Below are 21,501 nucleotides of genomic sequence, written 5' to 3' on the forward strand. Positions count from 1 at the left end.
TGGTGGAGCTTGCCATATTTTGATCAAACTCAGGGATTTTGAAACAAAATAAGATTCATGTGTGATGAGTTTGATCTTCCAGGTCAAGTATTGTAGTGTAGAAGTCTGGGCTTGGTGTCGAGTCTGTGCTCTGGTCTGGGACTCACTACTCACAGGACTCAGGCCAGGCTCCAGGACCCTGAGAGCAGTGAGTCCCAGACCCGAGCCTGGGCCCAATCATCTGCAATTTGATAGCCCCAAAGACAGAGTCAGCTGACACAGGCTAGCTACAGGTTATGTCTACACAGGGATAAAAACCACATTGCTGGCTTGGGTCAGCTGACTCAGGCTTGCAGGGCTTGGGCTCTGGGACTGAAAAATTGCTGTGTAGACATTTGGACTTGGTCTGGAGCCCAGGCTCTGGGACCCTGCAAGAGTGGAGGGTTTCAGCTTGATTGTTTACCCAGTGATCTTTGTAGGCCCAGCAGCCCAAGTCTGAGTCAGTTGACCCAGGGCAGCCACAGCCATGCTTCAGGGCTTTTATCCTTGTGTAGACATAACCACAGGGATCCTGACTGACATAGAGGCCCCAGGTACACACAATAAGCCCACCCCAGTTCCAAACAGTTTTCTGCCTAAATATACAAGACAAATGGTGGGAGGGAAAAAACTTGCCTAACGTCACCCAGCAGGTCAGAGCTGGGAAAAGTGCACAGGTTTCCTAGATTCTAGTCAAGGGCCCAGTGTATCAGACCACACTGACTTGAAGAAAGAATGGCAAAGGGGTGTTTCTTTTTAGCTCTGTGGATACCTGCACTAGAGTTCTGTGGACTCCTGCAGTCTCTGGGTGGGCTGTGTGCTAAATTCAGTTGTATGCTGTTGGCTGGCCTGTGGGAGAGGAGCAGATGGTCTCAGGCCAGTTCCTAGGAGCCAGGTGTCTACACCTGCCTTGCTAGCCGTGCTAAGTAACTAGCTATCTTCTTGGTAGCCTCTGGGAAGGCAGGTTGCGGCTGGACATGGAAACTAAACTAGCCTTTCCCCTCCTAGAGGTGTCCCCTCCCCAGAGCCAAGGTACAGGGGCAGGGCAGCCATACACAGCTGCTGCCTACTCCCTAGGTATTCTAGCACCGGTCCCTGCACTGGGGTGCAGCCAAGGGCTCCATGTCCTGGGCTGGGCGCAGAGAGGTGTAGATGCTTTGCTAACACTTTGAGCAGCAGCACTGGCACCCAGGGGCCCCCGGGCAGCCGTGAATGGGGCCCTCAGGGAGCTCCAGGCAGCCCATCACGGGGGTCGCAGAACCATCCAAGGGATCCAGCTTGATCGGGTGCTTGCCCTCCCCCCCCCGACAGGGACTCGGCAGCGGGTTGCAGGGGGAGGTGCCCACGCAGGCTAGGCTGGGGGTGCCACGGCCCCGCTCGGGGGCTGGCTGGCGCGTCCGCCCTCGCGCCTCCCTCTAAGGTGAGCTGGCTGGCTCCGGCGCTGCGAGAGCCGCGGCTGCAAGGCTCGGGCACACAGGCACGGGGCGGACCCTACACAGCGCTGCCGTTCGCTCGCTCTCTGCACTCGGCGGGGGATCATCGTGCCGCCCTTTTCTTTCCCAAGCCCCGAGGAGACTTAGGGGAGCCCACCCCGCTCAGCATGAACGCGAGGAGAGTGGAGAGCATCTCCGCGCAGCTGGAGGAGGCCAGCTCTACAGGCGGTAGGACTGAAGGAGCATGTTGGGCTTTGATTCTTGTTGAGCAGAAACCTTGCAACTTGTCAGAGCAACCCGCTTTGCATGAGAGAAATAAATCTGTGCTGGCCTGAGAGAGGGAGGCGCTTCATGCAAGAGATCCAGGTCAGGGAAATGTTAAATGCCTAGGAAAACCTGTCCTAAGGTGTCCACTGTGTATCTTGCTGGTACTTTTGCCTTTCCTGAAATTAACGGAGGCTAGATATGAAACTGCCAAATGCAACCTGCACGTGTTCTTTCCAATTGCTAACTCTCACATGAGGTTATTTTGATCAGTCACACTTGTACTTTCCTCCATTGATCACATTTTGTACTTCCCTGCATGTGTAATGTCTAAGTAAAAAACAGAACTATCTAGTTGAAGACAGTGACACTCTGTAAAACAGAAACAGTGTCTGGACGATCTCTTCTTGTTTTTCTTGTGTTTTGCAGTTCAACGTATTCCAAAGAAACTGCATGGAGTAACTTGCATTTTAGAATCAGAGGGGTAGCCGTGTTAGTCTGGATCTGTAAAAGCAGCAAAGAATCCTGTGGAGGTGCCACAGGATTCTTTGCTGCTTTTGCATTTTAGAAAGGAAACCAGGGTGCAGGGGTTACAGTTTACATCCAAGGTGCACAGGAAACTGATTTATTTACATATGAAACTGTTTGGATAGAGAGAATGTATTTTTATTTAAATTGCTGGTATTATGGATGATGCCCAATTCTTAACAGCCTGTTGGTTATGAGAGGTCAGAATTCATGCAGAACTCTTGCAAAATAACATTACCTGGTCCTTTTGACATGTATTTGTCAAGGAAAGATGCAAATGTGTTGATATTGCCTGCTATATTCTTAGACTCCTGCTTGCAAACTGCTTGATGCCAAGCAGAGAATAACATCGGCCTTGAAGTGAGGTTACATAAAGAGGCAGCAGAGTCCTAGCCACTGCCTGCTTCCTACTGCTTCAAAGTAGTCTTCTAAGCAAAAGTCTGTGATCCACGTGCACTCTGTAGGATTGTACCCATTGTCCACTCACTGCCTGGCCTAATGTCCCCAGGCAATGTTCTGCTTTCATATACTTTTCTCCCTTTCAAAAATTAGGGCTTGCGGTTTTACAGACAGGATATTAGGGCACTTGAACTTCATAAAGGAATCTTGATCATTGTGTGTGTAATTGTGTTTTTTAGGCTATATTATTAAACTGTATATTTGTATCAGATGACAGAAAAAATAAGCTGTGCTTTAAAAACAAAGGGTTTTTTTAGTCTGAGAAGTAACTCTGTAGAAGTGATGCTGTGATACTCCTTATTTCTTGTAAACTGTAGAAACTTGGCCTGGAAACCACTAAGACTTTTTCCTGTCAGCATTAGTCTCTACTTGGGAACTAAAAATCAAGCTGATTTCTTTCTTTCTCATATTATCTCCTGTAGTAAATATTCTACATGCCAAATTATTCCCTCAGTTACACCTGTGAAATCCCCATTCAAGGCTCATAGGGTTAAACAGGTGGAACTAAGGTCATAATTTGGAGACATAATTTGCACAGCTATTACTGAGGCATAATTTGGCCAGTGGATTGTTACTAGAAGTGATCTGTAAGAAAGGATGAATGCAGCATGATTTTTCTCTTCACAGGCAGAGTTTTCAGAGTTAGCAGTAAGGTGGAAATGTTTGCATGTAAACTGAGGAAATAAAATCTGAAACACTGGGACATAATAAACATGAAATGACTGGATGCAGGTTTTACAGAAATACTTTTTTTAGATGAACCCGCACTTTAAAATTTTAACATATATGTTCAGCAGAATTACTCTTTTGGTTCTCTTGACATGCATCCTGCTTGTTCATAGAATTTTTAATGGGCACTTCTTTAATATACATGGCTGATACTGATAAAATTAGTAAACTGAATTTTCACTACTTAATTACAAAAAGCAAAGTGTGAATTTTTACAAAAAATATAAAGCACTCAGGGTACACTATTGTGGCAGGAAATCTTAAAGAGGAAAAAAGTTGTTGACCACATCTACTTTATTGTAATTACAAGTCTCAAAATAAATGGCTCTTTATATAAGACTATTGTACCTGGGCTCACCACTCATAATAATTAGCCTGATTTTTCTTGTCCCTGATCATGCAATATTACACACGTGCATTACTGTACTCAGCTGGACTTCACTGGGACTATTTATGAGTAAAGTAGTGCCCGTGTATCAGTCTCTGCTGGATTTTGGTCTTTACCTTTAAAACTCAAAATATCTTAGTTACCAAGGATAAAGCATAGTGTGATATTTACACTTACAATATGAGGCTTTAATGTTGTTTAGAATAGAATCTTTAAAACTATTTTGGATAAATGTCATTTGGCATTGCTAAGGGTCTTACAGCTTGACCATTTAAAGGGGCAGTTTCCAATCAATTTAGGTCCTTTTTGTAAAACTTTGTGCTTACTCTTTTCAAGAAAGTTGTTTCCGTGATTTCTTTTTTCAAGTCCCAATGAAAACAACTTTTTAAATGTAAGTATATTTGCACTGCAGTGTCTGTACCATGAACACTTTAGCATTTCGCTACTAGTGCATGAGAATCAGAAACTGAAACAGTCAACAAAAGTACTACTGTTTCTCTGCATCACTTTCTAAGCTGAATATAATGTGAAAAGTAAACAAACTGCATTAGTGATAAGTCTGTTAAATTTTAAACTGTTGTTTTAGTGATGTTAACAACAGAGAGAAGGACATCTATTTTATGTTTTTCAAAGTGACAGTGCCTTTCCATATTTTATTTGGTGGGAAGTTACCATATTGAATCTTAAAGGCAGCACTTTACAACGAATAGCCTACAATGGGAGCAACACTGACTGCTGATGCAGTCAGGAATGCCCCCACTCCTAGAGATTGATGCAGATTAAGGCTGAGACATATTGGTAGGGCAGTGTCCATTCCTGTGTTACAGATGTTCTGCGGATGAACAGGTTACACTGGTTGTAGTGTTGGTATTCTGGTGTTTTCACAAACAAAACCTTTACAAAATCCACGTCTCTTTTATATAACAGATTTTTTTTAAAAAGCTAAATGGAGAGAGAGGACTATGGTTTTTTTTGCAGTTCTCTCCTCTCCATCCCAAAATCTGTTTTACAATTCAAGAAAGCAGCTATTATGCACATTAAATATATAGTAGACTCCACAAGAAATATTATGAAGATGTATTTACAGAACTTTAACATTTGGTTGGGGATCATAGTTATCTTGTCTCTTTTTTGCTCCCCTCCACGCTGTGAGAGATTCTTGTGCATTAGTGCTAAGTAAGTAGTATTAACACTCTTCCATCAAGACCTGATTTCAGCAGCTGAAGGCATCTCTGGGAGAAAGACGCTAGAAGAAATTAAACGAGAGACAGGCAGAGAAAGGGGAAGGAGAAGCTACACAGGGAGAACGATGAAAAGAGACTTGGTAGGAAAGGAGAAGGAAAAAGAAAATACACAGGAAAGACAGTTGCAGAGAAAGGAAAAAAAGAAGCTAAAGGAGACCTTCACAAAGCACTTCAGCTAATACCGTAAGTACAAGATCTATTGGAAAAGATAGGAACCCAGTTTGGTAGTGCTGGAGCAGGGAGCGTAAATTACAACTACTGATGCCAGTTCATTCCCCTTTGATCTTCCCAACGTGGTGGCAGCTAGAATTTATTCTGGGGTCAAGGAATTCTGCAGTAGAAAGGAACTGAATCAATTTCTCCTAGGATACTTTGGTCAGTCTCTTTCTGCTTGAATGCTCCCACTTTTTTGGCTGCGCAAGACATGGATAAGAAAGATTGGGGCCATTTTGTGCTGCTGCAGTCTTGTTCCAGTGGACTTTTCACCTTTGGGGTCTTCTGCCATGTTAACTTGAGGCTGGAGAAAATCTAGCCATTTGTGTAGTGGTTTTTATATTCCCTGTATAGGCACTGAATTGACTTAAATATGCCATTTCCAAGCTGTGCACGTTCCTGCAGACGTTATGAATACACAAGCAAAGGAACAAATGAAACGGACTTATGAAATGTGAGAGAGGAAAATCAGTATTTTAAATGGAATAGTATGCAGTCTGCAAGGGAAAGTGACAGAACATTTAAGGGAGAATGGCAAACAATGTAAATTAATATATAATACTGAACTTGTCTCCTTTTGCCTCTATATAGCTGATATTTCAAAAGTGTACACCATCCTGTATTCAATAAACACCCCAAACTCCAGTTAACTAAATGGAGATTTGGCATTCCTTGTACACCCAAAAAATCAGGCTCCAAGAACACTGCAGTAACTATATATTCCACAACAATACACTGAAGAGAAGATGTTTAATCTTTAGTTTGAATATCCCTTTGTCAGCATAGGTCATAATCTCAAGTCTAGTTAAGTAACTATTTTTGGATTAATTATATTCAATATTCTGGTAGAGATCCTCACTTCACATTATAAACAATAACTTCACAGTTTAAAATACCGCGACTTCCCTCTGAAGAGCAATTTTACAGGGTTTGTGTCCTATATATCTTGCATTGTTGAGCAGTTACTATGCAAGGTAAGGGTATTGATGAATAAGCAAATACACTCAAAGTTTCTCCATATATATAGGGTCTGATGCACATACTCCTTTCCCAGCGTTTATTCAACTGTTGTAAAATATATTGAGGCAGATAGTGTCTATCAGTTAATGCAGCTATAAAAAGACAAAATCGCATGTGTCATGGAAAGCTTTTATATTTGAATCAGATGTACGTTTAAGATTGTCTTCTGGTTAGCACTGAATATTTGATATGTGAAACATTTAGCTGTATTTTATCCAGCCTCAGCCATTCTCTTTACCATTATGATTTATGCTTGGTGTTTGGTGCATGACAAAGAGAGCCACTAAAAATACTGTGAAGTCTGGTGATTTTGTTTTATTTCATGGATGTGCACATTCTTGTCATGCTGTCCTCCCCTTCCTGCTTGTCTCCTCTTTCTTGTGAGCACAAAGTGTATTGAAATACATTCTATAAAGATCTTGCTCTCCAAATCATTCAGAGTGATGTTTTCCTCTATTTCACCATTCTAACTTCATACAGAATGGAACAGGCAGTAGGGACAGCATGTGTCTGCTTTGGGATCTGCAACAAATGCAAGCTCTGCAACTCCCGGGCTCATCCTGGGTCCCTTTCTATGAATCGGACTCAAGTGGGAGGAACCGCTTATTGCTATACCTTCTTAACCCACCTCCAGAAATAGCACTGAAAAGGGAAGCCCTAACTTCTTCTTTTCACCACTAAACACTCCCCTGTTGCAGCAGGGATCTCCCCAAATAGAAAATTGATGTTGGCAGGCAGGTAGATTACGTGGATGCTGTGGCCTGGATCTAGAGTTCTTACCAGATAATAATGGACCCTGCAATAACAATAGTAAATATTTTTAGTGGTCACCCACTGTATGTTTTTTACACCACAACTGCAGCAAAACTCTATTCCTTGGTTTTATTGTTGGTGGGTTTCCTTACAGAATGACATTTCCTCTGCCCCTTCCAAAATGGCCAAATTGCTCATGAGGAAACATTCGACAAAGAGGTGGGTGCATAACTGTCTGCTTGTCTGAAGTTTTACGAATAGTTTTCATAAGCAGCACTGTTCATTGAATATTTTGTATTAGTAGTGGCTTCTTCTATTACTTGAGATGAATGAAAAATGGCACACAAGGTTGTGAAGTGGGCTAAAAGCCAACTATGTTTTAATAACAACTACAGTCAGTACATTCTGGACAAAACAGCATGCTTATTTATTGGCATGCATTCTGATTGATAGACCCGGAGCTCATTCTGGGGAGGCAAGGAGAACATCTGTGAGGCATCTGTCATAAACAGATAGCTAAGGGTTAATGTCTCTTTCACCTGTAAAGGGTTAACAAACAGTGACCTGCAACACCTGACCAGAGGACCAATCAGGAGACAAGATACTTTCAAACCTCGGTGGAGGGAAACCTTTGTTTGTGTTTTTGGGTTTGGCTTTGTTCTCTCTGGGTCCTGGACGGGACTAGAGGTGCAACCAGGTTTCTGCCAATCTCCCTGCTACAGTCTCTTATCTATTCAGAATAGTGAGTAAGTACAAAGGTGGTTATAGTCTTTTAACTTGTTTTTCTTTATTTGCAGATGTGTACTTGCTGGAAGTAGCTTAAATTGTGTTTCTGCTGGAGAAAGCTTCTTTCTATTGTCTATAAGCTAGAAAGACCCTGTAATATTTCATCTTGATTACAGAGACAATTTTTATGTTTTTCCTTCTTTATTAAAGTTTTCCTTTTTTTTGTTAGAATCTAATTGATTTTTTTGATTTTCTTTTGTAAGACTCCAGGGAAGGAAGTCTGCACTCACCAGGGAACTGGTGGGAGAAAGGAAAGGGAAGAGAGAAGAAAAACCTGCGCTCTGCGTTTATCTCTGTATCTCTCTCCGGGGAAGAAGGGAGGGGGGAAGGTAACATTCCTCTCGGTGTGGTGATTCAAGGAATTGAATCACGGTGGTCGACTAGTGTACCCAGGGCGGGAAAGAGCTGGGAGGAAGAAAGGAGGGGGAGGGGTCATGGTTCATTCCCCTTTGTTGTGAGACTCAAGGAATCTGGGTCTTGGGGGTCCCCAGGGAAGGTTTTGGGGGGACCAGAGGGTATCAGGCCCTGGAATTCCTGATTGGTGGCAGCGCTACAGAATCTAAGCTGGTAATTAAGCTTAGAGGATTTAGGCTAGTACCCATATCCTGGACGCTAAGGTCCAGAGTTGGGAATTATACTATGACAGCACCGCATTCATTTCAGCGGGGCAGGATCTATCTCTGTTTCAAAGCTGTGCAGTAGGAGGTGGGCCTAGCTGCAAGCTTGTATGGGCACCAAGTCTCCACAGATTTTGACCTGTGATTTATCTGGCTACTCTGTATGGTGCTATCAGGAGGTCTGGTGATTTTCATGTGTTTTCATTTTTGTTCTAGCCATCCCTGCAGAATCCTACCCTAACTAGCAGGATCTCTGCTTGCCACTGCTGTGCTCACTAGGGCCAAATTTGGCCATAGTCTATAGAGTTGGGTAGACATAACAAATAGGAGAGCCTTCCAGAAAAGTTGGAGACTATGTAACAAATTATCTCTTGTCTAGAAAGATCCTATGGAGATTTGGCAGATGATTAATTATTGTTTTCTACTGTTCTCCTTTTAATAATTATTTTATAATCCTATTATATACTTCCTCCTGTAGCATAGTTCTTCAAACCTATGGGGTCATCAGAAAAGGAAAATTAAGATTCAGGTATGCCACTCCCCTGTTCCTTATGCCCTCCTGATGAGATCCACTGTGCTTCTGTCTCCTACATCTGTGGAGGCAGTGGGCATGATTTGGCCCAAGACTGACTGACTGATAAGAATTCAAAAGGTCTGTATGAAGTTGCATGATTGGAACCAATTAAAATATGTGGCCAGGTCCCAATGATACAGAGCGCTCATACCAAGGGGAATAAATCAAAATGCAGAATAAAAGTTCTCTATTAGCATGTATATCATGCTTTATGGCATCCAGGAAGAGAGCTGAATGCTATTTTCAAAGCAGCCCGGTCTCCACCTCTCCAGAGTCAGAGATATGGGAACCCAGAGAAAGGGACAGCAGTAATAACTTATAAAACAGCAACATGGGAATTTTTAATAACACCTTTAATAGCTGTATTCCCCAGGGAGGGAGAACCCCAGCTTGTGGTCACTAGCTATAAATAGAGGATTGGCAGGTTGTTCTGGGGGTTGGGGAAAATATTCTTAGATATCAAGCAATTTAAGGCACTTGAGAACTGTTCAGTTCATCTTATATTGCTTCTATCTTCTAAAGAGAAATATTTCTTTGCCCACAAGATCCACATAATGAATTTATATTCTTTATTTTATTGTTTGAACACTGATGGTGTGCTCGGTGCTCTACAGAACAAAGAGGAGAGAAAGTTCTTGCTTTCAAGGGGCACAGTCCTGAGACTGGCACCCATATCTCTCACTTTATTTTAATGAGAATTTAGGGCTCTTGGGAAACTGCCAGTCCTGCACAGGAACAGGCCCTAGATGGTGTACTAGGAGACTGTGCCTGCAAACTCATGCTCACATGAGTAACCCTGACTTACACAAGTAAACCCATTGGCCCTGATCCTACAAATGCTTGTGCATATGCTGATAGAAATATTGAGGTGAGCAGTTAATCATTTCCTTAAATGTTTGTAGAATATACACCGTAACTTACTTAAAATTGCCTTCATCAAACAAGGATCCACCGGAGAAGTAGATTGCGTCATGAAATGGGCTGCCTAAATACCTCAAGAGAACCTGTCTCAATATAGAACTAAAACCCCTTCTGACTGTACACCCCTAATTGTCACCTATCACCTAATATCTGATTTGTGAATCATTAGGAATGACAATATACAAAAACCTGTAGGAGAACACTTCAACCTCCCTGGCCACACTATAGCAGACCTTAAGGTGGCCATCCTGCAGCAAAAAAAAACTTCAGGACCAGACTTCAAAGAGAAACTGCTGAGCTTCAGTTCATCTGCAAATTTGACACCATCAGCTCAGGATTAAACAAAGACTATGAATGGCTTGCCAACTACAGAACCAGTTTCTCCTCCCTTGGTTTTCACATCTCAACTGCTAGAACAGGGCCTCATCCTCCCTGACTGAACTACCTCATTATCTCTAGCTTGCCTGCATATATATACCTGCCCCTGGAAATTTCCACTACATGCATCTGACGAAGTGGGTATTCACCCACAAAAGCTCATGCTCCAAAACGTCTGTTAGTCTATAAGGTGCCACAGGATTCTTTGCTGCTTTTACAGATCCAGACTAACACGGCTACCCCTCTGATACAATAACAGGTGTAAAACTGGCAGGCTCCCTGCTGTGAAATGGAGCCCCAGGCTGGTGGGCCACAGGGTGGGGAGCTGCTGCCTTGAGCCTCACATGGGGCTGATAGCCAACAGGTGATGTAAGTAACAGTGTCTACAGACACTGCATCACTCTAACTACATTGACCTATGCGCTATGCCTCCCGGGGAGATGGACCTTAACGCCGATTTAACTCTGTAGTGTAGACTAGGCCTAAGTGTTTGTGGCTTGGTTGCCCATTGCTCAGATTGTTAGAATTATGGTCCAGCATGTGGATATTTAGTAACCTTTGTTCACAGGAGATGTGTTTTATAATACATAGGCCCAAGGTAAAAAAGTCAGCAAAATCCAGGTTTAAAAGAGGCTAGAATTAATAACAAGGGAGAAATGATCGATTGAAACAAAAGCATAAGGTTGAGCACTTGAAAGAGTGACATTTAGAGTTAAGAGTTCATTTGAATCAGTTGACAGTTTGTGTTTTTCAACAAACAATCTTTTTAATTTCATTTTTTTTCTTGGTGTCTATACCAGCTAGTTTAAATGAACCCCTATGCGTAATTGTAATGGGTACTAATTTCAAATGTGCTGTATTGCAATTATTTTTAATTAATACTATTGCTTTTTATTTTTCAATTAAGCCTGGGAAAGTCTATTATAGCCCATAAGAAAAGTGTCCATTAAATCAAAAGAATGTAGATGTAGACAATATATTTTTTTTACAATAATCACTATTTTGTATTTTTAGGACTCCCTAAACATTTTCTTGTAGGATTTTTATGGGTCTCCATATTTTCGCTGTATGTTTTATGCATGTTTAAGGGATATAATCCCCAACACTATTATAGAATTCTGAAGTGAATTTATTTTTGCTGTTTTATACTCATATTTCACTTGCAATCTAGAGTTTCTTTAGAGATGCTTTCCACAGTCATGACCCAGCAGTGCAGAGTGTTGCAATACCAAATTTTTAGGTGCCTAGGAAATCACTGGAATAGTGGGATCAGCAAAGCCCAGGTTAAGTGCTTGGGTTTCCTATACAATGAATGGGGAGACAGGCTCAGATTGGAAAGGAAAACCTTAAAGGTTTTTAAGGTCAGTGTCATAACTATAAAGGGAAGGGTAACAACCCTCCTGTAGACAATACTATAAAATCCCTCCTGGCCAGAGACACCAAAATCCTTTTACCTGTAAAGGGTTAAGAAGCTCAGGTAACCTGGCCGACACCTGACCCAAAGGACCAATAAGGGGACAAGATACTTTCAAATCTTTGGGGGGTTTGGGGAGAAGAGTTTTGTGTGTGCTCTTTGTTTGGTGGTGTTCTCTCTTGGGACTAAGAGGGATCGGACATCAACCAATGTTCTCCAAATCTTTCTGAGCAAGTCTCTCATATTTCAAACTTGTAAGTAACAGCCAGGCAGGCGTGTTAGTTTATCTTTGTTTTCTCAACTTGTGAATTTTACCATTGCTAGAGGGAAGTTTATCCCTGTTTCACTGTAACTTTGAAACTAAGGCTAGAGGGAGTTCCTGTGGGCTCTTTGAATCTGATTACCCTGTAAAGTTATTTTCCATCCTGATTTTACAGAGATGATTTTTACATTTTCTTTTTAATAAAATACTTCTTTTAAGAATCTGACTGATTTTTCCATTGTCCAATGACCCCGGGGTTGGGTCTTTGATCACTTTGTAACCAATTGGTTAGGATATTATTCTCAAGCCTCCTCAGGAAAGGGGGTGTAAGGACTTGGGGGGATATTTTGGGGGAAGAGGAACTCCAAGTGGTCCTTTCCCTGTTTCTTGTTAAATCACTTGGTGGTGGCAGCATACCAGGTTTTAACCTAAGCTGGTAGAAATAAGCTTAGGGGCTTTCATGCAGGTTCCCACATCTGTACCCTAGAGTTCAGAGTGCGGAAGGAACCCTGACAGTCAAGTTTGACAAAGTCATGGCTGCAATGATTTAGTTGGGGATTAGTCCTGCTTTGAGCAGGGGGTTGGCCTAGATGACTTCCTGAGGTCCCTTCCAACCCTGATATTCTATGATTCTGTTAAAAGCCAGCATGCACCCCTTTTGTTCGCATCTCCAATGGGAACTCCCTCTTTTGGAGTCAGGTGGTTTAGATGCCTAAGTCAGCTCTTGTGAGAATGAATTAGGAGTTAACTCAGTGGGATGGGGGAGGAATAGCTCTGTGGTTTGAGCATTGGCCTACTATATCCAGGGTTGTGAGTTCAGCCCTTGAGGGGGCCATTTGGGGATTGGTCCTGCTTTGAGCAGGGGGTTGGACTAGATGATCTCTTGAGATCCCTTCCAACTCTAATAACCTATGATTCACACAAAACAAGTGGAAGAGGAGATGATGGTGCTGATGCTCACCTTATAACCTTTAGCACAGTGATTAGAACACTGGCCTGGTATGTGGAACACCTGGGTGCAATTGCCTCCTCTGCCTTGTGGGGAGAGAATTTGAATAGAGGCCTCCCATCTCTCAGGAGGGTGCTCTAACCACAGAGCTACTGAATATATTGAGGTGGGGCTCCCTCACTCTCCTGTTGAAACTGTTCCACTTTCAATAATTGAGTTACTGGAATAGGGGGACAGGACTTTAGGTCTGCCACCATACAGGTGGGTGCCCTAACCACTAGGCTATAGTTTTGTCAGTCTGGCCCAAAGACTTCATAAGTAGTTATCCAAAGGAGAACAGCTTCAGCAGGAGAGATGAAGGCACCTCATGCTTTCACCCACCAGACTGTCCTATGGTTTAGTGATGAGAGCCCAAACCCTTGAGAGGTGGGAGCCCCCTGTTCAAATCCTTCCTTCTCCATCTAAGGGGGGATTGAACCTGAGTCTCCTACATCCCAGGTGAGTGCAGTAACTACTGGGTTAAAAGTTATAAGGTGGGATCACCACATCTCTCAGCCAGATTTTGAATGGGACATGATGCAGTAGGCAACCTCTGAGCACACCTTGCAGACAGGGGTCTGCGGGTGAGATAGGTTCTTCTTTTTCTACCTTCCCCTGGGTTGTGGGTTGTACTGGGGCCTAGGTGGGAGATAGGTGTGCGGACACCTAGAGTGAGGCTGCAGTGCCATGCCTAAAGGCACAAACGTGGGCACCTAGAGAACTTTTACACTCATAATTTATATGCTGAGTTTAAGTGCCTACAGATTTAGGCAGCAGCCAAGTGAGGGTATTGTGTAGCCTAAAATTGGGACATAGGTGCCTAAATCTGGGGTTGACACCTAAGTCTCTTTGGCCACGTCCACACTACGGGGGGGAAATCGATCTTAGATACGCAACTTCAGCTACGTGAATAACGTAGCTGAAGTCGAATATCTAAGATCGGATTACTCACCCGTCCACACCGCGCAGGATCGATGTTCGCGGCTCTCCCTGTCGATTCCAGAACTCCGTTGGGGTTGATGGAGTTCCGGAATCGATATAAGCGCGCTCGGGGATCGATATATCGCGTCTAGATTAGACGCGATATATCGATCCCCGAGCAATCGATTTTAACCTGCCGATACGGCGGGTAGTCTGGACGTGGCCTTAGTGAATCTGGGCCCTAGGGACTACATACCATCTGGGTATTGCTGTAGTACATTGTATTCTGGACACTCCCCTGCCTGCCCTGGCACATCACTGCCCCAGTGGCAATAACGAGGAATGCATAAGAGCCCGTTCTGTTGACTCTTTCCTCTGGAAACTCCTTCTTCCAGGGGCATATCCCCAGCAAGAAACTTGCCAGAGGTTTCTGCAACCTTTGTGCTGCTCAGTGGCAAAATGGGTCTGATCATCTGGCCCAAAAGGTTCTGAAGTCTTTGAACAGTTTTGCAAAACAGAAAGGAAAGGCTGTGATTTAACCAAAGGCATTGAGTCACTGTGAACATGGACAGAGTGTATGACAAACAATCCTGGGTATGTACAGAAGGTGATGAAATTGCTTTTGGCTTCTGCCAAAAAATAGCTTCAAAAGTAATAACTTAAAAGTGCACCTATGTAACAAAATCTCCCATTCCTTTGTTTTTATCACTAGACTGCACCCTCCTTGAGTGAGACTTTGGATTCCAGGGTGTATTTGTCTAAAACAAATAAATCACTTTTTATTGCTTCAACACATTGGCAGTTATGAAATTTGGTATATTGCTAATAGCATTTCAGTTCGGGTTGTTCAATATACCAAAAGTCCAGAAGAAGACTAAAGCTACACAAAGTTTATTTTTTTTAATTTTTGTTTTCAGATTAAATATTTAAATATCACGAAGCTTAAAATATCATGGAATGTTTAATGAAAAACACATCACAAGATAGCACGGGGCTCCACAGTGCAAAAAAGTAATATGATTAATAGATTTGTACTGAGTTTGCACTCAGCTTTAGATAATGATGTAACTGTTCCAAAATGAGTCAGAGGGAATCAAGAAAAAATGCACAACGGGGACTCAAACACACACTCTGTTTGACAATGGTTGTAATCTAATTTGGGAATATATAAATAAATCTTATTTTTCTTCTGGGAAGAAATGAAAATGTAAGATGGTTCTCAACATGTCTATAATATCTGTCAAATACAATCAACATTCCTTTGAAATAATGTTGAGAACGGATTTTTCCTGTATCTATGGTGTTATGTCCATGAAGTACAGAAATTAGCAATATATATGGTTAAATCTTCAACACAACGGGACTGGTACTATTTTAATACTCATTCTTTCTGCCTGGGCTGTTCCCTTTGAAATTACTATGACCCACTGCAGGTATTTGTGTACTAATCAGACATGAACATCATTGTTCGTGCTTTGAAGAGCAATATTTTTCCAGCAGAGACCGAGTATATTGAGATGGTCTAATTCATTTTAATCAGGGATCAATATCCACCAACAGCAACCTAAAAAATGCTCATCTACAGCTGTAGTGTTTCCTTTTATTGAATGCTGGTATCAGTATGGATTGTTGTTTGTTTCCGAAGATCAGTACAACTCTTGGGCTTTGACTGTTTAGCTGACTTTAAAATAAAATAGGCCAGATCCTGATGTCCTTAATCATTTTTTGGTCAGTCAAAACTTTAATTGACATTGGTGGAGTTTTGCTAGAGTAAGGACTGAATAAATATGTGCTACTCAGAGTGACTGAGTGACATCCTATGTGTGTGACGATTCATCTTGGTGTTTATTTTCCTTTTTTGTTTTGACTCTTCCTGTTGATTTGTGGGCTTATTGATATTGTTTTTCTCCGTTATGAGATGTAATGCTGTAAAAGGAATTGTATGTTCCAGTGTTGCCAATAGAGAAAGATAAATAGAAATGGTTTTCCTGAAATACGGCTTGCTTGCAGCATTCACCTGCCTGCCTGCAGCTGAAGCTTGTACTCAAAGTTCATGTTGTCTTTTGAGAAAGAAATGCTGTAACTGAACACACACACAACTGAGTGCAGAAGCCAGTGACTGCTTTTAAAACAGAGTGCAGTAGTCTAATAGTTCTCATACAGTGGGTCGCAGGAAAATTGGAGATGGGTCACAGGCTCACTGCAGAGTGGAGGACCTGGGGTAGGGCCTGGGTGAGTGAGCCCACTTTGCACGCACCCTGCAACATCAGCTCCTTTCTCTCGGGACTGAGCCTGGCTCCTTACACTGGGCATTGTGACTTGGCATGCAGGTTGCGGCACCACTCAGGTTTGGCCTGACTGCAGGGCATCTGTGGGGGTTGGCTCTCTCGCCACCCCACCCTCCTGCTCCTGGAGCCTACCATCTTCTCTGGGCCATGATTACGGTTGCGGTGCTGGAGCCGAGGGTGCTGTTGTGGATGATCAGTGCTCCCTTGGCAGGGCTTGGAGATGGAGGCGGTAGAGGAGGAAGAGAATGATGCAGGCCTATGATTTTAAGTCTACTCAAACCAAATGTTCTCTGAAAGGCTGAGAGAAAGAACCAACTCCATGGGTAGGAGTGTTCCACTTCCTAGACATCACTAGTACTTTCCCAACTGTTGGCCTTTCATACTCTCTCTGTTGCGTGCAGCTGAGGGCAGTGTCCTGTCCAGTCTGACTTCTGTCAAGTTGGAGGCTTCACCACTTCCAGCAGTGGTAGCTCCCTGCTTTTCCTTCTCCTTGGGTGAAAAACTTTAACTAGAGATCCCAACTCTTCTGCCTGACAAATTACATTCTGGAGCTGAAAAAGACATCAGTTTTAGGCCATACAATTCTTTCTTAACTAGTTTATTGTCAGTCAGTAAGGGAAAGACCTGCTAAGCCTCCAGCACCTTCCGTAGAACTAGAGACAAAAGACTAGAGACAAAAACAAAACACAGAAAAACAAATAATCTGAGCACAGTGGTAGAGCTTCTTGTTACTGCTGCCACCCACCTCACCTCTAGTACTTAAGCATGTGTATAACTTTAAGCACATGATTAGTCCTATTAGTCAGTGGGACAAACTTACTTAAAAACCTTGCTGTATTGGTAGCCAAATTCATAGCTTGCAAAGCTCACATAGCTGATTTAGGAGCACAGAGTTCCTAGAAATTATTGCATCAGCTGCAGTATATTTATCAGAATTGTTTTTGCTCCTAAAGGCTTTGGAATGATCCAACACACTTTTACAGAGTTGCAATTAATAGCTGTTGTGTGGCTAAATTCTCTATTTAAAAATAATTAAAAATCTCAACCATAATGTAAAAAAAATAGCCATACACATATTTCACTCTAGCACAGTGAAAGTACTATTATACGTATTTGGCAAGTGTTGAAATGGTTCAAAAGCTAATATCAAGCAAGTTCTGAAACTCCCATAGAACAAAATTTAAAGTGATCAAAAAGAGAATAGTGAGTTTCTAAGTTGTTATTCAAATGCGCTTGTCACTAGATTGTCAATCTTTTCATGATTCTTTTTTCCAGTAATTGAAGAAATTAGCTGTTTATTTCCCATTCTTTCATCCCTAGCTCTGGAGACAGTATTACTTGCAGGAACACCTGACCATAAACAGCATGTGCAGTAGCAATTGCCAATTTAAACAGCCTAATTCCTCACCTAAATGAAGATAGTATTATCAAGTAGCTATGTGGCAAGTTTCAGTTTAAAGTGCTGATTATATAGATGATGTATAACTCATTTTACAAGTACAATATTAGAACAAATTTATACACAAGAAGCTTACAATTAATTAGATGAACTGATATCAGCTTGTTGGTATAACACTGAGACAATACCTTGTGTTCCGAGGGAACACGCATTGATTAAGAAGTTTAGGCAATTACTATGAATCTTCTTGATTTTCCCAGTTCCTGTTTAAATGCAAATGAAAGGCCTGATCCTGCAACACCTTCTACTTAGAGTAATACTTACTACTATGAATAGTTCCATTAACCTTAAAAATATACTAATTAATAAATGTTTACAGGTTTACCCTAGCACCTCAGGTTCTGAAATCTGACATAAAAGGAACAAGTAGCAGTAGAACAAGATGCATATTTTCTTATAACAAAGGGTCAGATTGTGGCTGGGAGCCACTTACTGTACTAAAGATTACGAAGTGCCATAAGATCTATTGATGGAAAGTGCTATATAACAACTAGATATAATTTATTAGTAGTACTACCTTGTGCAGACTACCTATGTTGCTACTCACAGTGCAGAAGAAACCGTCTCCTCGGATCTTCTGCATCCCTCCATGTGTGGGTGGATGGGAGAGGGCAAGAGGGGGTGGAGTCAAGGCTTCACTCACACCCAATACACTCAACAGTTGTGCCAACCCCAAATATTCAAAAATCATGAGATTTTTTTAAAAATAAAATGTGTAGGCGACTCATCTGCCTTCTGATTCTTGAGCCTTTAGGGTTTACATCTTCAAGCCTTTCTTTGCAACCACAAGGGCTAGATTCTCATTTCATCCCATCATTCTAGGAGCAGCGGCTTTAAGAAGAGCCCCAAGCATTTGTGAGACTCACAATAAAATTTGCAGACATACATTGTGCTGGTTATAGACCCAGTGCAGTTCACTACCTCCCCTGAGCAGTGGGTAGACTGACTCACAAAGCTGCTTACTCACAACTGCCTACTCATGGCAGATCGCTAAAGCACAATCTAGCCCAAAATGTTTTGAGAGCACAAGTTGCATTTAATTTTTTTTTTCAGATCAAGGTAATGAAAAGGCACAATTCTCAACTTCGATAATGTGGGCACTTTTCTCCAGGATAACAGACTATGTTAGAAATAGATTTGTGCTATTCACATTGAGGACTACCTTAAACCATGAGATAGGCCTAGGAGGGGTCTCAGGGGGTATATTCATAATGTAGGGTGCTATTTAGTGTGAGTAAGGGTAGTGCATTTAAGCCCTTCATGTTACGCTACATACAGATCTGGAGGTACAGCTGGAACTGGGCCTTTTGAGATTGAAAGAAAAATTCCAACTCTACAGCATTTCTTGCAAACCTTGCCTCTTTTGGTGATATCAGTAGAGAGTCTAAACAACCGTAATACACAGAAGATGGTTATATGCATCAGAGGCTGATGGCTCTTGTTTTTCAGAGTATATGAAAGCAGCAAAGAATCCTGTGGCACCTTATAGACTAACAGATGTTTTGGAGCATGAGCTTTCGTGGGTGAATACCCACTTGGTCAGATGCATGCAGAGTATATGAACTTTCCCTTTACAAAGTAGTTAACTCATTTTAGATATCAGAAAAAAAAAAGGATCACTTCTCGTGATGAATATCTTACCAGTGATCTTGTTTGTTGGCTTTCGTGTTTATTCATATTCCTTTGTTCTAGAATATCCAGTATGGAGTATTTTAGTGATTGGTCTTGTTTCTAAAAATAAAGAAGCCATTACTTTAAACATATTTTAGAACAGAATATGAAAAACTAATGTCATAGGCAGTAGTGGATCTGTTGGAATTTTCAAATGCTGACTCAATTTCAGATTATCATTTTGTGTAAAGTGTTGCAGCAAATGTATGCACTTCAAAAGATGCTGCTTATGTCTCTACAACATTTGTTTACTATTACTTTATTAAATATCATAAAGTGTATAAATCTTGTAGAGCTTTTTTATTTTCTTACAAGGCCGATGTATTTAGAAAGTATTTACCAGGCAAATGTGTTATATACTATAACTTACTGAGTATTTATTTTAACTTTTCTTTGTATACATAATACAATTTTATTTTTATGCCCAAGCAAAATTATAGTTAGAAGAGTGAGCTCTACAGCATGCAAGAGACAATAGATTTACAGATTTCTCCTGCACCCAACTTATTTGAGAAGAAGAAGATTATTATTATTAACGACTAGCTCTTGATAGTTCAGTAATATTGTCATTTACAGTAACAGTTCCAGGAAGGCCATTATCTGCATCTATAACAAGTCATCTGGTTAAACTCACTGGGTTGGATCTACATGTGTAGTGTGTAGCACTGAAGTGATTTGTCCATTAAATCCATTTTAACTGGCCCAAGCCAGGGTCCCATTGTCAGTGACCCTACAGTGATACAGTAGGAATTCTGGAGTCTATTGGAGAAAGCTGGGACAACTCTATGCCACATCAATCCTGGGCTGCATTTTTGCCCCTTATGGCTGTAACACTCTCACATAAATTAGGGTAGTCCTTATGATGCTTTAACATCACAGGGAAAATGCCTATACAGAGCAGCACCAGGATCAGGGCAGTGCAAAGTGCTTTTGCACCTCCATTTACATACACTGTGCACTTTGGCTGCATCTGTGGATCTGGCCCATTGTGTTCGACTTTAGGGGTTTTATTAATTCACGTACTCTGAACCTTTACCTGTAGTCCTCTGTTAGTGACCATAGCATCAGAATACCCAGTCTTTTCCTTACTTGAACTCATTCCTGTACAGATTAAATGATTGGATGCTATCCCTTAGTAATCACTTCTGCCTTAGTATCTGTGCATAGCAACTTAGCTGCAAAATGTTTTGCTGAAATTTAGCTTTTCCAGAATTTATGGCCTGTTGCTGAGCACTAAGTACCACTGTCTTTAGGTGGGTGTTTTTTCAGCGCTTCTTAGTAGCCAGCTGTGATGGCGTTCACTCAACACTGTGGCGCCTCCTGCTGGCTGTCCTGGGAATTAGCTTTGTTAGCCAAAGCGCCCTCTTCCGGAGGTGTCTTGCCACCATCGCTTCTGCTCCGGGACCTGTGTTATTCTAAGGACCACAGCATCCTCTTCAGGACACAGACATCTGGCCGTATCCCACTCTGTTCTCCCTGCCTTCTAGGGGAACTGCAGTCCACTGTCCAGACACTTCCCTCAGTGGCAACTGCAACCAAATGTCTGATCACTTCCTCAGTGGCAAGGGTTAGGTGAAGACCCAGGCCTGCCCACTACTCTGGGTCCCAGCCCAGGGACCCTGTAGATGGCCACCACTTACTGTGTCCCCTCCAACTCCTCAGTTCATTTCTCTGGGTCATTTCCCCATGGCCCCAGCATGCTCTTTTCCCTTGCATCAGGGCCCCAGCCTGTGAATCCCTACAGCCAACCAGGAGCCGTCTTTAGCCCGCCCCCAGTCACTGCTAGCAGCACTGATCTGTCCAGGGTGCTGGTGCTCCTTCCTCCTGCTCGGAGCCTGATCTTCCCTCCTCTAAATCCAGGCAAGTACTGAACTTGGTCTGCCCTGCAGCTCTTCTTATATGGGCCTGATTGGCTGCTCCTCGCAGCTCCTTTTCTGTTGGCCACTTTTCGTACCACTGCTCTAGGGCTCTATTAACCCCTAACAAGACAGTGTGGGGGCATCACACCAGCCCATAGGAATAATTAATATCAGACTGATGCCAAATTCTGGCTTGCATACAATCCATTCTATCCCGACTTTGTGCTAAGTCCAGAAAATGCTATATACTCTTGTTTGATGGATTTTTAAATTTTTCTTCATAGGATTGGGATCAAATATGGAAACAAATAGTG

The 21,501-nt window shown here is 42.2% G+C and overlaps 1 protein-coding gene across 3 annotated transcripts in view; it reads left to right on the top strand.

Annotated features, from left to right (window-relative positions):
* The first annotated feature begins 1,499 nt into the window (after window positions 1-1,499).
* The window catches only part of KCNIP4 (potassium voltage-gated channel interacting protein 4), a 789,448-nt gene continuing 769,446 nt past the window's right edge, over window positions 1,500-21,501 (top strand). For all 3 annotated transcript variants that reach the window (XM_050948027.1, XM_050948025.1, XM_050948032.1), the window contains exon 1: window positions 1,500-1,679. In XM_050948027.1, the coding sequence (XP_050803984.1) occupies window positions 1,619-1,679 (61 nt within the window). In that variant the 5' untranslated portion in view covers window positions 1,500-1,618. The remainder of the gene's footprint in view (window positions 1,680-21,501) is intronic.

The sequence above is a fragment of the Gopherus flavomarginatus genome, chromosome 3 (genome assembly GCF_025201925.1).
Source record: "Gopherus flavomarginatus isolate rGopFla2 chromosome 3, rGopFla2.mat.asm, whole genome shotgun sequence".
Taxonomy (NCBI): Eukaryota; Metazoa; Chordata; order Testudines; family Testudinidae; genus Gopherus; species Gopherus flavomarginatus.